This window comes from Phocoena phocoena, chromosome 11, assembly GCF_963924675.1.
Source record: "Phocoena phocoena chromosome 11, mPhoPho1.1, whole genome shotgun sequence".
Lineage (NCBI taxonomy): Eukaryota > Metazoa > Chordata > Mammalia > Artiodactyla > Phocoenidae > Phocoena > Phocoena phocoena.
In genome coordinates, this window is record NC_089229.1 from 80957113 (window position 1) to 80973313 (window position 16201).

Genomic DNA, 16201 nt, shown 5'->3' on the forward strand with positions numbered 1-16201 from the left:
TCTCCATCGAATCTGAATTAGATCCTTGCCTGGTAGAGTAATCTTGGTTGTAGGTTCTTCCCTTTTATCACTTTAAGTATATTATGTCACTGCCTTCTGGCTTTTAGAGTTTCTGCTGAGAAATCAGCTGTTAATCTCAAGGGAATTCCCTTGTATGTTATTTGTCATTTTTCCCTTGCTACTTTTGATAATTTTTCTTTGTCTTTAATTTTTGCCAGTTTGATTAGTATGTGTCTCAGCATGTTTCTCCTTGGGTTTATCCTGTATGGGACTCTCTGCGCTTCCTGGATTTGGGTGGCTACTTCCTTTCCCATGTTAGGGAAGTTTTAGACTATAACCTCTTCAAATATTTTCTCGGGTCCTTTCTCTCTTCTCCTTCTGGACCCCTATAATGCAAATGTTGTTGCGTTTAATGTTGTCCCAGAGGTCTCTTAGGCTGTCTTCATTTCTTTTCATTCTTTTTTCTTTATTCCGTTCTGCAACAGTGAATTCCACCATTCTGTCATCCAGGTCACTTATCCGTTCTTCTGCCTCAGTTATTCTGCTATGTATTCCTTCTAGTGTAGTTTTCATTTCAGTTATTGTATTTTTCATCTCTGTTTGTTTGTTCCTTCATTCTTCTGGATCTTCGTTAAACATTTCTTTCATCTTCTCGATCTTTGCCTCCATTCCTTTTCCGAGGTCGTGGATCATGTTCACTATTGTTATTCTGAATTCTTTTTCTCGAATGTTGCCTATCTACCTTCATTTAGTTGTTTTTCTGGGGTTTTATCGTGTTCCTTCATCTGGTACATAGCCCTCTGCCTTTTCATGTTGTCTCTCTTTCTGTGAATGTGGTGTTTGTTCCACAGGCTGCAAGATTGTAGTTCTTGCTTCTGCTGTCTGCCCTCTGCAGAAGTTCGTTCTTTAAAGAAGATCGGTAAGATTCTTATTCCCTCAGCAATACGTATGGAAACTCCTCTATGCTGTCATATAGTTTGCTGTAACCTCTCACCTCTAGCAGGAGCACTGAGACCGTGGGGATGCTTATCCATGGCATTGACTGGACAGAATGCATAATCTCTCGATAGACTTGGTTCTAGAGAGGGTCCGCCGCTGGCTGCCGATCCAGTTCCTGCAGGTCCCCGGCTGCTCCAGCTACTGGACCACATCTGTCAGCAAGCGGGCAAGGTCTCAAAATCACTCTAACAGGTTGTGTTTCCTTCCAGAAATTTTTATGCACATATAAGCATACTGATCTGTACATGTAAACCTTTAAAAAATACACCCACAAGACCTACTGGAGAACGGACTTGAGGATATGGGGAGGGGGAAGGGTGAGTTTTGACAGGGCGAGAGAGAGTCATGGACATATACACACTAACAAACGTAGTACGGTAGATAGCTAGGGGGAAGCAGCCGCAAGGCACAGGGATATTAGCTCGGGGCTTTGGGACAGCCTGGAGGGGTGGGATGGGGAGAGTGGGAGGGAGGGAGACGCAAGAGGGAAGACATATGGGAACATATGTATGTGTATGGCTGATTCACTTTGTTATAGAGCAGAGACTGACACACCATTGTAAAGCAATTGTACCCCAATAAAGATGATAAAAAAAAATACACACACAATATAATGGTCTTCCACTTACTTTTATCATTTAGTAATATATCTTATTACTAAATTACTTATTACTAGATTATGTTTGTATCAGTACGTATTGAAGTACCTCACTGTTATAGCTTCAGTATATTCCAGTGTTTGGATGTACATTTATTTATTAAATCAGTCACATTGTGATGGGTATGGTGTGGTTTCCAGTTTGGGCTGTTATAAGCAGTATGCCGTGAACCTCTTTGCAGTCGTATGTTAACTGAAAATATTGACAGGTGCTTCCAAGTTGCCCTCCGTAATGGTTGCATCATTTACTGTTTGAAGCTACACTGTTTATAAGGGATCATTTAGTTGAATATTTGATTTCTTCTTTCCCTAATGAATTTCTTTCCAGTTTCTTTTTCCTTCTCCTTTTCCTACTACCTATTGTTTTTGTCCTTTGTATATAGTTTTAAGACAATGATGTTGAGAAATATTTGTTACGAACCATACTGATAAATATAGATGCTTGGGGAAAAAATGCATCTTTTATTTCTTAAACCCAGGAGAAATTTAATAAATATAAATGCTTCCATATAAATAGCCATTCCATCCCACATTACCACGGGGATCCTCTCGAGTTAGAAAAACACTCCTATGGAGAGAACTAAAAACAATTAGCACAGTGATTTTTTTTTTTTAATGCTTCAGGTATGCTTTCTTTTGCCTTTAGAATTTCTTGAGGAATCAAAACAACAAAACAAATTACAACCTTGTTTGTGAGACCCTTCAGTTTTTGGACTGCATTTGTGGAAGTACGACGGGTGGCCTGGGCCTCTTGGGTCTCTACATCAATGAGAAGAATGTAGTGCTGGTCAACCAGACTCTGGAGAGCTTGACTGAGTATTGCCAGGGCCCATGCCATGAAAATCAGGTAACTGTGAAAGCAGTCCTTCACGCCCAAGTATTCTGACCAGTCAGCAAAAGGATCAGCTTGGTGAAGGAGCCAAGCTTTGTGTGCATGTAAAAGATCTTTCTTCTTGCTTTGCCAGATAGTTTTACCTTCCTAACAAAACATACAAAGACTGAATTATGGACTAACAAATACTATGCCATATTTTAATTTAATTTCACCCTAAAAGGAAATTCCCATGAAACTATTCCACATAAAAATCAGAGTTATCAAAAAACGTTAAATATGTTTTTTTCATCATTGATCAGTTTTCATCTTTAGTCAATCTTTTTAGGATTTGTGGCATCAACTCCCATTGGTTTCTTCGGCTCCACTGCAGTGGGTTGTGTGTATTATCTCCTTCATATTCACAATAAACTTATGAGATATGTAATAGTTCTTCCATTTTGCTGATGAATAGGTTCTGACTCAGAAATCAAGTGGTGTTCTAGAGTCTCAGAGTAACCGAATCTGTACGTTGTAGGGCCATTCTTAAAACTGAGGACTTGGACCTCCCTGGTGGCGCAGTGGTTGAGAGTCCGCCTGCCGATGCAGGGGACGCGGGTTCGTGCCCTGGTCCGGGAAGATCCCTCATGCCGCGGAGCGGCTGGGCCCGTGAGCCATGGACACTGAGCCTGCGCGTCCGGAGCCTGTGCTCCGCAACAGGAGAGGCCACAACAGTGAGAGGCCCGTGTACCGCAAAAACAAACAAACAAACAAACAAAAAACTGAGGACTTGTGGTTTAGTTTAGAGTGCGCTTTTAACTGTATTACATTTTCCAGGGCAAAGTTTCGACTCCTTTTTCCAGAGTGTTTGTCTCTGATTCCATTTTCTTGGATATCACAGTCACATAGAAGGAGTAGACAGTAGAACACTTGGACTAGTAAAGTGGGGGGCACCCTGGAATTTACTGACTGTTCACATCTACACAGGTTGTTACAGGGCTGCCATCACAAGCATGGATCCACCCTGGAAGGAAGAGTTTTCAAGTCACAGACATTTCTGGTTATTAACTTTAAAGAAGCCATTGAGACCAAATATCAGTGCTTAATATAGAAAAGTGAAAAAAGTAATTTGCTTTTCTATTGTGAATTATATGATGTATATGTACAAAAATGCACACACACATACATGTAAATGCATAGGTATGTAGAACAAAAACACAATTATTGACATAAATAATTTGTTAGGGGCATACTTCTTCCCCCCCCCCCCCCGTAATATGCACGTGACATGGTGAGAGAGTTTGTGGATTCTGCTCTGTGTTATATTTCCCTCTCCTAGGGCAACGATACAAGAAAACCTAACTGTTGATTTAAAGTTAAGGAAATACATGCAAATTCAAAGATTTGGTTTTGTTGTTGGTTAAAATCATGTATATCTATAACAGAAAACAGGTATTCTCCACTCTTGGTTTTTTACTAAATCAGGTAAGCTCTAAAAGTAGAAATTAATAATAAAATAGCGTGAATCCCGTATACCCTGGAAATACACTTACTATGAACCCCGTGCTCTGGAAGTGTGTGGATAAAAAGAAAGTGGCTTGCAAATTCCGGACACAATCTGCAAATTGCTTCCCTCTAAGTTTAGCAAACATTTTAACCATCAGAAGAACCTCAGGAGATGTAGAAGACGGATGGAAAACACCTCTCTTGGGTGTCAGGGGAGTAAAAATTTCCTTTTATGAAGGGAGAAATGAAGCCCATTCTGAAAAATAACAGTCCTGTCAGAGTCACTTTGATTTTACTCTTTCTCATTTATCTTACGTGGGTTTCAGTTTTTCAGACACCTTGACAGTGGGTGCTGTGTGGTAAGATGTAGCTCCACAAACTCAAACCCACAAGTTCCTGATTTTCAAGTCCTATAAAATGAATTAAATGTGGAGTCCTAGCACTGTTGACCCTAACCTTCAAAATACTGACATTTATCTCTCAGGATTTTTTTTTTTTTTTTTTTTTTTTTTTTTTGCGGTACACGCGGGCCTCTCACTGTTGTGGCCTCTCCCGTTGTGGAGCACAGGCTCCGGACATGCAGGCTCAGCGGCCATGGCTCATGGGCCCAGCCGCTCCGCGGCATGTGGGATCTTCCCAGACCGGGTCACGAACCCGTGCCCCCTGCATCGGCAGGCAGACTCTCAACCACTGCACCACCAGGGAAGCCCCTCTCAGGATATTTTATAAGATTTTCTCAAGTCAGATTCCTCTGTGAATCACTTAAGTTTAAGGAATCTTTTGACCTTTTCCCTCAACCACCATAATTGACAAGATGTCTCCAGAACATCAGGAGGTGCCTGTATAGCCTGTCTGCTGCCACAATGATCAACAGCATCACTTGTTACTCATTTAGCATTAAGTAGCAGATAAATGAAGTTGCTACATCATTTCCAATAAAGTTTATTTACAAACCTTGGGCATAAGGGGCGCATTCCTTTTATAAATAGGAATATTCTCTTAGCCTGGATAGATCAGAACTTAAAATTCTAAATTTAAAGAATTCCTCTAATGAAGGGCATATTAAAATTTATTGACTGAGTGTTTTACTTATCCATTGTTTTTTGAAATTCTATTAAAATGGTTCATTGAAAAGATACCTGTTTCATACAATGTCTATCTCTATGTTCTTCATACAAAGCCATTTAACTAATACTAATCAACTAATAGACTCTATGCAAAAGAATAAGTTAAAGTTAAACCTTTGAGTTATCTTAGACTTAATCTCAAAGTTAAATTTTAATTATATTGTAAAAGTCGAAAAGCTAAGGTGAGTCTGTAATTTTATGTCATGGCTTCTAGTGCACTTATGTCGTAAATAGAGTGTCATTTTACAAACATTTTTTTTTCCTAGACATGTATTGCTACTCATGAATCTAATGGGATTGATATCATCATTGCTTTGATTCTAAATGACATAAACCCTCTTGGTAAATATCGAATGGACCTGGTGCTCCAACTAAAGGTAGAGTAAATCCACTATTCGGGGGGGTGGGGAGTGACATTCTCTATATAAAACTCCCTTTCAGAGTTGACTCTAAATCTTCAAGTAGGTCTTGTAAAAAGCAAGGTATTTTCAACTAATGAATTGGCAGAAAGGGATAGTAAAAGCACCATGAGCACTAAATTCCTGATAAAGTGTCAAATAAGATTTGAGGTAATGTTAGTTGGAGGGTACTTTACTGGAAGTTTTTTTAAGCAGCCACTTTGTTTTACTGCTTTTCTTCTGCTTTTGTTTTCTATTTTTCATTATATAGAGGAGCAAAAGGTTCTGAACATTCACTATCCCATATATTTTTAATTCATCTTGACTACAGAATTCTATCTAGCAAGTCACGATTAATGAGACTATGTCAGAGGAGGGCTGCATTTTAGTTTTATGTCTCTCTACTTTCTAAAAGTTGTTTTCTTTTATTATATATTAGAATCTTATTTTTTTCCCCAAATAAGCTAAGCCATTTTCACACTCCCTTTGAGGAGGTGCTTCACCTTAAACCATGCGCATACTTCCCAGCAGTTCCATTTATCAGAGGTCAGGAGCACAATGGCATTTTGAAAAAAATTTCTTCAACTTTTTGTTCAAGTAGAAACAGATAAATGAATATACACAAGAAACTATATAATCCCAAATATAAAGGCATGCTATTCAATTGAGATGAATTATTAAAGACCACATATGTTTAGTGTTAAACAGGTTTAAAAATCATTGGTTAAATAAAATTTTTCTGTAAAGACAGGTCGATCCAATATCATAGAGAGAATAAAGTTTAACTTTTTAATGGGTAAATTTATGGCCAAGAAGAATAGAAATGATATTTCTATAATTGTGTTTCTAAATATAGATTTAGATATATAATGGAATATATATTATATATATATACTACTTATGTGGAGATTGTGCTAATGGCTCTTAATAAGCAAACAAAGAGATAAGTTAACTATTTTCATTTGCAATAAATATAATCTTTGGGTATTTATCTTCATAGATTAGAAAGAAGGTGATCCTTATGTAGATTGAACGTGTGTCCTTTTCCTAATTAGCTTCATGCTTCACTTAGTAAAAACAGCCTAGGCCTATATAACAGACAGCTTAATTTGAATTACTAGAAAAAAATTATTATATCTTGAATTCATTTTTAACCATAATTCATAAAGAAACAGGCTTTTAAAATCCTTTATTTACCTAGAGACTATACCTTTAAATCTCTCTGTCTCTTTTTTTTTTTTTTTGGCCATGCCACAAGGCTTGTGGGATCTTAGTTCCTCAACTACTAGGATTGAACCTGGGCCCTCCACAGTGAAAGTACAGAGTCTAAATCTAACCACTGGTCCTCCCGGGAAGTCCCTAAGTCTCACTCTTAACTGACATAACTTAATGGGGAAAATACTGAAGGATTTGTCAAAGTATAGGCATACAGATTATTTACAAATCCAGACCTATGTAAAAAAACCTAAATTAAATGATGGGGTATGACTTAACAGTACAAAGATACTCTTGGCTATTCAAATGGAAATCTTTTTTGAAAAAGGATCACTTAAAATTTCATTTATGTTTCTAGGCATAATTTATATATACCTTTTCAAACTATGACAGTTGGATAGATCAAGGTATGTATAAAATACAAAATGAATGAATTTGACTTAAAATATTCATAGTTTTCTACTTAAAGAAAGAGGTGAGTGTATATTTCTAAACAATCCATGAGGCTTTGTACATAATGGCCAATATGAGAACAATGTTTGTAAGACAGAATGATATAGTATATCGGCAAATTTTAGAAGGTATAGGTAGTATGCTTTTAATTATAAATTCTCCAGAACATTATAGAGATTCCATATTAAAAATGTTAATGTTTTATTTTATACCATCCACCCTTAAATTTATACTTAACCAGTTATAATTTTAAGTATATTTAACTTTACTAATTTACTATACCATTTTATGAATTTTCTGATGCATATATCTTGTCCCTTTTAATTTATATTTCATAACTGATCTGGGACTATAAAGTGCTAAATTTATAAATAGGTAGGTTTTTTTGTTACTATTGTTGGTTTTCTGTTTTTTGTTTTTCTTCTAAGGACTCCAGCTTCCTTTGGAAGAAAATCCTCTATTAACACACATGAATTTGATTTCTAAGCATATATAGGCTCTTGTACTTTCAAACTGATTCAAATTTCAGTAAGTCATTTACAAGATTTCTATTCCTCCAACATAGTATGAAAAAGATTGGTCAGAAAAAATACTGTATTGCCAATAGCATTCTGAAATTGGATGTATTTTTAAGCTATTATGTATTGGGCCTGCTGAGTGAGGTTCATTAGAGAGTACTGTTAGCGTTGCCAGGGTTTTAGTTTTCAGTTCTATGGGGTCAATTAATATTGCTCTAAGGATCTAAGCTCTCCACTAACACTGGAGCCTTATTTTTTTAGGTATGTTGTTTAATATGGGATGCTAGGTTATAAAAAAGGAATTTTAGGATTAGTACAAATCTGTAAAAATTGAAAATGGAACAGAAAAAATAATGCTACCTTTCCCACAAAATCCTAACATCTTTTTAGGATGGGTTAGTGACGTTGGTATCATCATCACCATCACATTATCGTCATCGTTACTAATATTAGCCATTTAATCAATAGGCTGTATTTCTGAAAGAAAAATAGTTGGGTAGAATTTGGTATTAAAAATATCCAGTGTAATTAATTTGCACAACTTTAACAAAATTTGTATTATGAATGCCTGCATCACCAAACAACTGATTCAATTTAAGTTTTCATCCCGTAAGATGTTAATTTTGAGTCACTAAGAAGCATCTTAGAGCCATTTGGCTCTGCGTGTGTGGAGGTTGAGATTTTTATCTAAGTGAATATTACAAAAACACTCCCAGGTCGTGTTTATCATCTTGCAGTTTGCCACAATTCTAGGGCAGTGCTATTGAAAACACAGTATAAAGAAACATCATTCCAGGGACTTCCCTGGCGGTCCAGTGGTTAAGACTTCACCTTCCAGTGTAGGGGGTGTGGGTTTGATCCCTGGTTGGGGAGCTAAGATCCCACATGCCTTGCGGCCAAAAATTGTAACAAATTCAATAAAGACTTAAAAAAAAATAAAAAGAAACATCATTCCAAATGTTGAAGATATTGTACTTTGTGTTGCAAGATAGTGTATAACCATGTTGTACCCGTTTTGGATAATAAATTGGCTGTATCAGAAACGTTTTTGATTTCAATATGTAAGCATGTTTGAGGCAATATATTTATAAACTAAATTAGAAAACACCAAAGACAACGTAAGCTGTTTTTATTCTCTATTAAACAGAAATAGAAAATATTATTCTTCTACAACCCAGATGGTAAAAATGTTGCATATATGCTACCATGTAGGGAGACTAGTAAACTGTTATCAATAAATATTTTGTTTCTAGCTCATGAATTTAGAATTTTATAGATTAATTTTCACTGATTATTGCTCAAATTTATTTAAAATTTTGATTTGCTAGTGTGTGTTAATGTTTCGTGTTAAAACAATTATGCTAAATTCTTTGTAAATTATACGCCATTTTTGTGGAATGTGTTGTCGATACTGGTGTCTTGTTAAAGTTTCATCATAGAAATGCCTATTTAGGAAATAGTCAAGGAAGATATGATTAGATTTTAATGCATTATATATAAACTCAATTTTGTGTTTAAAATTCCTTTTCACCAATATTTAAAATATCCTTTGTAACATATCTCTCATATTCATTATTTTTATTTATTGTTAACAATAAAGTAAAATACTCTATTTTAAAATGTTAATAAGCGAAACTAAATTAGCAGTTTAAAATTCTGCTTGATTTAAAAATAAATAGTCCTGATAATCTCAGTTAAAACAAATTGAGGGGATCATTAATCCATGAAATAGACCTTTCATGTGTATCAACTCAATCTGTATCTCTAGAACAATGCCTCCAAGCTTTTGCTGGCCATCATGGAAAGTAGACATGACAGTGAGAATGCAGAAAGAATTCTATTTAACATGAGACCCAGAGAACTGGTAAGAAAACTTTTGAAAGCTGTGTTAATAATGTGTAACCTAAAAGGGACAATTTATAGTATGCATGTCAGGGGAAATGTCTACTGGCTTTCACTGCTCTACCAAGGCACGATGGCACATCAAGACCTGCTATTACAAGTACCTCAGAAGCCCCATGATAGCGAAGGCCTGTGTGATTTGGGTCCTTATTTCTTCATTGGCTTTATCCACTTTAAGTGCTTTTCTTAACTAGATTTTCACACTTGCCTAAACTATCTGCAAATTATTTTTTGCCAGAAAAAAATTTTTCTTTAGTTTTTGTATTGGAATATAGGTGAGGAAGGTATATAAAAATGTTTGTACCCCTCAAAAATTTGATTTATACCTCTTTCTGAAAATAAAAACAAAATAAATATCTTTGGTAATTGTTCTTATTAATAAAATGTTACACAGTACTCAGCCTAGAGGAAACTGTGTGGAGACCTGCTGGGAATTCCACAGAGATCATTAGTGTGTCTTCCTATTGTAGAAGTTACATTTTCCTCCTCACTTGTGACATGGAAATTATGAAGAAATATCACCGTGCTTTAAAACCATTGGGTTTCAAAAGCATTGAGAACATTCTCGAACCATATAAGCCAGTGCCCCAATGACTAAGTCCCAGTCTTATAAACACCATTGTTGGTGCTATGGGGAAACCTGTGAAGGCACTCTTTTGCTCTCTTTAATAGTAAGGGATGGATTCAAAGAAGGTAGATAAAGAGAAAGATAAGATGCAGTTTGATTTAACATACATTTAATGAGAGCATAGGACCTGCAAAAAACAAAAACAAAAAACTCCATCCATGGAAGGCAGTGGGCTAACAGGAGCAAGGCGTTCCTTATTCTTATGCTTAAATGGAGCAGTGAGTTATATATTCATTCGACAATATCTCTGCACAATAGCCCTTTGAAAATACCATTTCCTTTGCCTACAACATTTTTATCCCATCATCTACTTCCTCCTTGTGACCTACCCTCAACTTCTTGCCTGAGTTAGTGCCCCTGCCCTGTGCTTGCTGAGTGTCTCACAGTTGTGTTGGCCTCTTGATTTGCTGACAGTAAGTTCCCTGAGGGCAGATACTCTGTTGTATCCACTATTGGGTCCTCAGGGCAGAGAACGGTGTCTAGCACCATGTGTTCTTGTTATTAGTGGGCCCTTAATAAATAATGGATGTTTATCAGGGTTCCAACATCTCCCAGTTGATGGGAACTCTGGCACAGTCAGCATTAAAAAACCAAAGCCAAATTTTGCAAAGAAAACAGGGAATATTGTAGGAAAATACTTCCATATTCATTTAAATACAGATGGTTTCCTAGGCTGTTTTCATTTAGAATTCTTTTATACTTTTCAAGTCTTAGGAAGCATTCCAAGTTTTAATTACACCTCATAGATGATGTAAATGCATGTTGTTTGTGGCATTTCAAGCCTTCTTGTTCCCCTTTGTTTTTTGATAGGTGGATGTGGTGAAGAATGCCTATAACCAAGGATTGGAATGCGATCATGGGGATGATGAGGGCGGAGATGATGGTGTTTCCCCAAAAGATGTTGGACACAATATCTATATTCTGGCCCATCAGGTGTCACATTTTATATCTTTATATTGTTTTGCTAATCTTATCAATCATGTCTTGTGTCAATGCTTGCTATCATATTTTCAAGTTCTGGTCCCTCCATTTTTTCAGCACTTGCCTTCCTTGCTCTGGGTCAAGGAAAAGAAAAAGCTCCCAGAGTGCCTGATGTGGCCACCAGGGCTGTGCTAGGGGCTGGTCCACAAGAAAACGATACTTGGTACCAAAAACTGGGCCAGCAGGGAGGAGACAATCCCATGTCAGAGCCTGAGGAATAGGTAAACCACGGCAGCAGGTGGAAGTCTTGAAGGAGAGAGGAAAGAGGCTACTGAGAAGATAGAGAGTATGATATGAAGTAAGGGATTGCATTCAGGTCATAACAGGCTTCTGGCCTCTTTGAATTGTAGGTTGGCATGTTTCCTGCAGAAGCTCTAAAGTGACAGCCTCTAACTGGGTTTTGTTGGGCTTCTAATAAATATAAGGCTAAATTTACAGTCTTTTGAAGGAAAACCATTTCTGTTTTATAGTAACTTGTGAAAACAGGTGCTTGATAAATTTTATTTGATAAATTTAATTTCATTAACCTGAAGATCAGCTTTAAATTTGCATCTTCTAATGCAGAGTTTTTAGAAGTTAAAAAATTGAAATGACATATGCGCATTTGATTTTATCCATATAGCTCTCATTTTCTTACAGGATGAAGTCCAGACTTCTACACGTTCCCAATCTCTCTTTCTAGTCGTTTTCTCCCACTGACAATCTCTTCCTCTTCCTGCTTCCCTGTACATCTTACCAGATAATTGAACAAACATTGGTAGCTATAAGTAAGACTCTGAGTAGATTAATCTTTTTAGTTTTTAAATTTTTCCACTTTTATTGAGATGTAATAGACATACAGCACTCTGTGAGCTTAAGGTGTTAAAAGTTTCCTCTTTTAGACAGTTATTGCCCTTCTCTGTCCTTTGTATAACTCCCTAATGTATGTAACCTTGAATATAATTTTTACAAAAAATTCAGGGAAGGAGGGCTTCCCTGGTAGCGCGGTGGTTGAGAGTCCGCCTGCCGATGCAGGGGACACGGGTTCGTGCCCCGGTCTGGGAAGATCCCACATGCCGTGGAGCGTCTGGGCCCGTGAGCCATGGCCGCTGGGCCTGCGCGTCTGGAGCCTATGCGTCCGGAGCCTGTGCTCCGCAACGGGAGAGGCCACAGCAGTGAGAGGCCCACGTACCGGAAAAAAAAAAAAAAAAAAATTCAGGGAAGGAGTCAAATTCTAAAAGATACTAATACAAGAAGCTGGTATCATTTTGTAATACAGTTGCACCATTGAGAAGATTTTTAGGTCTCTCACAGTATAGCGAAATGCACATATAGAAGAGAAAAAGGTGAGGGCACATGGGTTATAGCTAGGAAGACAAGAGAGAATTTTAGTTATTGAGGAACTGAAAGTTAAGATGAAGGGCACACTGAAGGAAGTAGAACACAGAGATTTAGGATGTGGAAAAGAAAGTGACAGAGAGAGAGAAAGCGAGAGAGGGAGAGAGAGAGAGGGAGGGGGAGAGAGAGAGAGAGAGAGAAAGAAAGAAAAGAAGGAAGGAAGGAAAGAAAGAAAGGGAGGGGGAGAGAGAGAGAGAGAGAGAAAGAAAGAAAAGAAGGAAGGAAGGAAAGAAAGAAAGAGAGAGGGAGGGAAAGAGAGAAAGGAAAAGAAAAAGAAAGAAAGAGAAAGAAAAGAAAAGAAAGAAAAAAGAGAGAAGGAATGAAAGAAAAGAAAGAGAAAGAAAGGAAGGGAGGAAGGAAGGAAGGGAGAAAGAAATTGGGTGACAGGAATTGAATCAAGCTAGAGAAGGACTGTCCAGAGTCTGAATGAGAGTAGAGAGAAAAAAAAAGCACAAACAGAATTAAAATCATATTGGTTTCTAGAATGAATATAGAAATACAGTGACACAGCATGGGTACATGATCAAGGAGTTATTTCAGAAGCTGTAGCGTTGTGGAAGGAAAACAGCAAAAAAGAGAAGGGCAGAATGAGCAGTAATAAATTTTAGAAGAAGGAAGTCAGGGAATACAGCCACCCATGTCCTTTTGACTGAAAGCTAGTCTTGCTCTGTCTGGAAAGGTTATCCCAGCTACACGAGCAAGACCTGACCCTGTGTCTTTTAAGTGGGAAATGAACAACCAGACCAGCCAAGTCAGACCTAGAACAAATAGAGGAGTAGATGTTGGAGCCAGATCACCTCATACCCATGAAGAACACGTTTAAAAATGCAGTTTCATGTTACTAGTTATAATATGAGTAACAATAAAAAGATCAACGTCAAGAAAAGACCTATGTTAGGTCAGTCCAGTTTTAAGCGGATTAAGTATAAGAGTAGAGAATACAGATTTTTAAAAACAGGTTAAGGTGAAGGTCGAGAAGAGTGGAGAATAAGGATAAAGGATGCAAGTGCTAGTCATGGATTGGAAGATAACGATTTAAAATGTGAAAGAAGTTTAAAATGAAGACAGCATAAGGTCAATGATTTTGATGGATTTGAGTTTATGAAACTGTTAGGAGATAACAGATTAAATTCAACGATGATGGTGGAATTGTCCAAGGAGTGGGAATTCAGAAGCAGTTTAAAGAAAGTAACAAGGAGTTAAAAACAACTTACTGAAATGAAGAGATGAAACAGTGGATGTGAAAATGGTCTGAATGGTTATCTAGAGGTTTCTGAATTTCTGAAAACCAAAATGTTAGAAAAGTGGTAGTTTGCAGAGCTGGGATGGTACAATATAGAGATACATAAATAAAGCCAGTCTTCAGGAAGAGAGAGAATGTCAGACTGAGTGAGGGGAAGAAGGAGATCCGGAATTGCTGCATACTTAAGGGCTTGTGGTTAAATGGTAAGAGTGTAAACATGGAACGAGAGTCCATCGGAGTCCCTTCTAGGAACTCAAGGAAGGGACAGGAATGGCAAAATATATGCAACAGTATATGTAACCAGCAGTGTAGTTAGGCAAAGGTCTGCTCACTTTCTTACCGCGACACAGGAAGTTGTTGCCTTGCCACTTTATAAATGTGTTCTCTGTGAGGTGACTCCTCCCACCAATTTTAATGAAAAATTCAGTTTTCACCCAGAAGAGAGCTGTGCTCTTTTGATCTTTCCACGAATGACTCCTTTGGCTTTCTCTAGGCCAGGATATCGTGCTGGTTTCTTAGGAGGCCAAAGATGGTTGCTGAGTTCGTTATGAACCTGTTGTCCAAATAGGCCCCATACTGAGACACAAATGCCAAAGACAGTGGTTGTGAACACTGGTTCAGAAGTAGCCATGTAGCTGTGCTCCAAGTGTTTTCTTGCATCCAGGTTCGGCTGTTTTCATTGTGAATGCAGAATTGTTTGGCTCCAGCATCCTAATGACCATGCAGATTGATTTCTGCCTTTGCACAGTTCAGTAATTCCAAAACTGAGGTTCAACTTCCTCCTTGTTTTACTATAATCATCTTTTGTACAGACAGTTTATTTTGGTGCCCTCAGACTTTCAATTTTTGTTGTTATTCTTTTCATGGTAGTGAGGTAGTTCTGCTTTTTCCACCATGACATCCTTTCGGCCCTTCCTGTGGTTGGTGTTACAAGAAAAAAATAATGCTTCTTGTAAGTGTCTTGTCTGATCTACATAGAACTATAAATACATCAAAAAAGGGAATTTCTTAAGTTCTAGTACCATAGTGTCGTGCAGAGAATTTCCTTAAAATTCAGCTGTGTGTCCGTTTTAGACTTTCTGTCCTCCACATGCCCTTCTCATGCGTCTCTGTCTCCTCTGTCTGCTCTAGTTTTGATCTTTTACATTCGGCTTTCTTCCTGTTCCTTCTCTTTATTCCTGTCTTTCTATAGAACAGTTGCTGCCTGCAATCTAGAACATTGCTCAGTACTTTAGGTTAAGTTTAACATATAAGTCATATTGTTTCTTTGATTCCATGTAGTGATTTCTGTTTTTCCAAGACTTTTAGTTTAGCTTCATTTCTTCCTCAGTTGTGCTGAGATATAATTGACATATAATATTGTATCAGTTTAAGGTGTTACAACATGTTGATTTGATACATTTATATGTTGCAAAATGATTACCACCATAGCATGAGTTAACACCCAATCCAGTAACATAATATCATTTTTCTTTTGTGGTGAGAACATTTAAGATCTCCTCTCTTGGCAACATTCAAGTTTATGATACACTATCATTAGCTATAATCACTGGGCTGTACATTAGATCCTCAGAATTTATTAATCTTGTAACTGGTAGTTTGTACCCTTTGACCCCCATATCTCTCCCTCTTTCCCCCACCTCCCAAACCCTGGTGACCACCGCTCTACGCTCTTTCTCTGAGTTTGTCATTTTTAGATAGCACATCTAAGTGATATTATACAGGATTTGTCTTTCTCTGTCTGACTTATTTCACTAAGCGTAAGGCCCTCAAGTTTCATCCAGGTTTTTGCAAACAGAAGGATCTCCTTTCTCATGGCTGAATAAGATTCCATTGTATATCTATACCCACATCTTCTTTATCCACTTATCCATTGACAGACAGCTACATTGTTTCCATATCTTGGCTATTGTGAATAATGCTGCAGTGACACCCTTTATTTCAATGCCTACTAGAATTAAGTATAGGGAGAAGTGTTATGTGCTTTTCAAGATGGGGAGAAATATTATATAGCAAGCCTCTGGAAAGCAAAAATAACTCCTGGCTCTTCAGGCGAGAAAGAATGGATCCCTTTCATTGGATATATGAAATTATTTTTTAAATATAGGCTTTAAATTTTTTCATCAGCATTTCCCATGTCATTAAATAGTCTTTGAAAACGTAATTTTAATGTCTGCATAATTGTTCATCGTTTGAATGTACCATAATTTATTTAATCACTCTTTATTGTTAGACATTTGGGTTTCTAATGTTTTTGATATTATAAATTACGCTATGATTAACATCCTCATACATTAATCCTTGTCTGCTACACTGACTATTTGCCTAGGATAAATTCCAAGAAGTTTAACTACTAGGTTGCCGGGTAGTAACTATTTTATGGTT

At 37.2% G+C, this 16201-nt stretch overlaps 1 protein-coding gene across 3 annotated transcripts in view; it reads left to right on the forward strand.

The window, feature by feature from the left end:
* Positions 1-16201, forward strand: part of ITPR2 (inositol 1,4,5-trisphosphate receptor type 2) — a 523170-nt gene that overhangs the window by 371159 nt on the left and 135810 nt on the right. For 2 of the 3 annotated variants that reach the window (XM_065887013.1, XM_065887015.1), the window contains exons 42-45: positions 2304-2504; positions 5368-5478; positions 9454-9549; positions 11026-11148. In XM_065887013.1, coding sequence (XP_065743085.1) covers positions 2304-2504; positions 5368-5478; positions 9454-9549; positions 11026-11148 — 531 coding nt within the window. The remainder of the gene's footprint in view (positions 1-2303; positions 2505-5367; positions 5479-9453; positions 9550-11025; positions 11149-16201) is intronic. The other variant, XM_065887016.1, reaches the window with a different exon arrangement.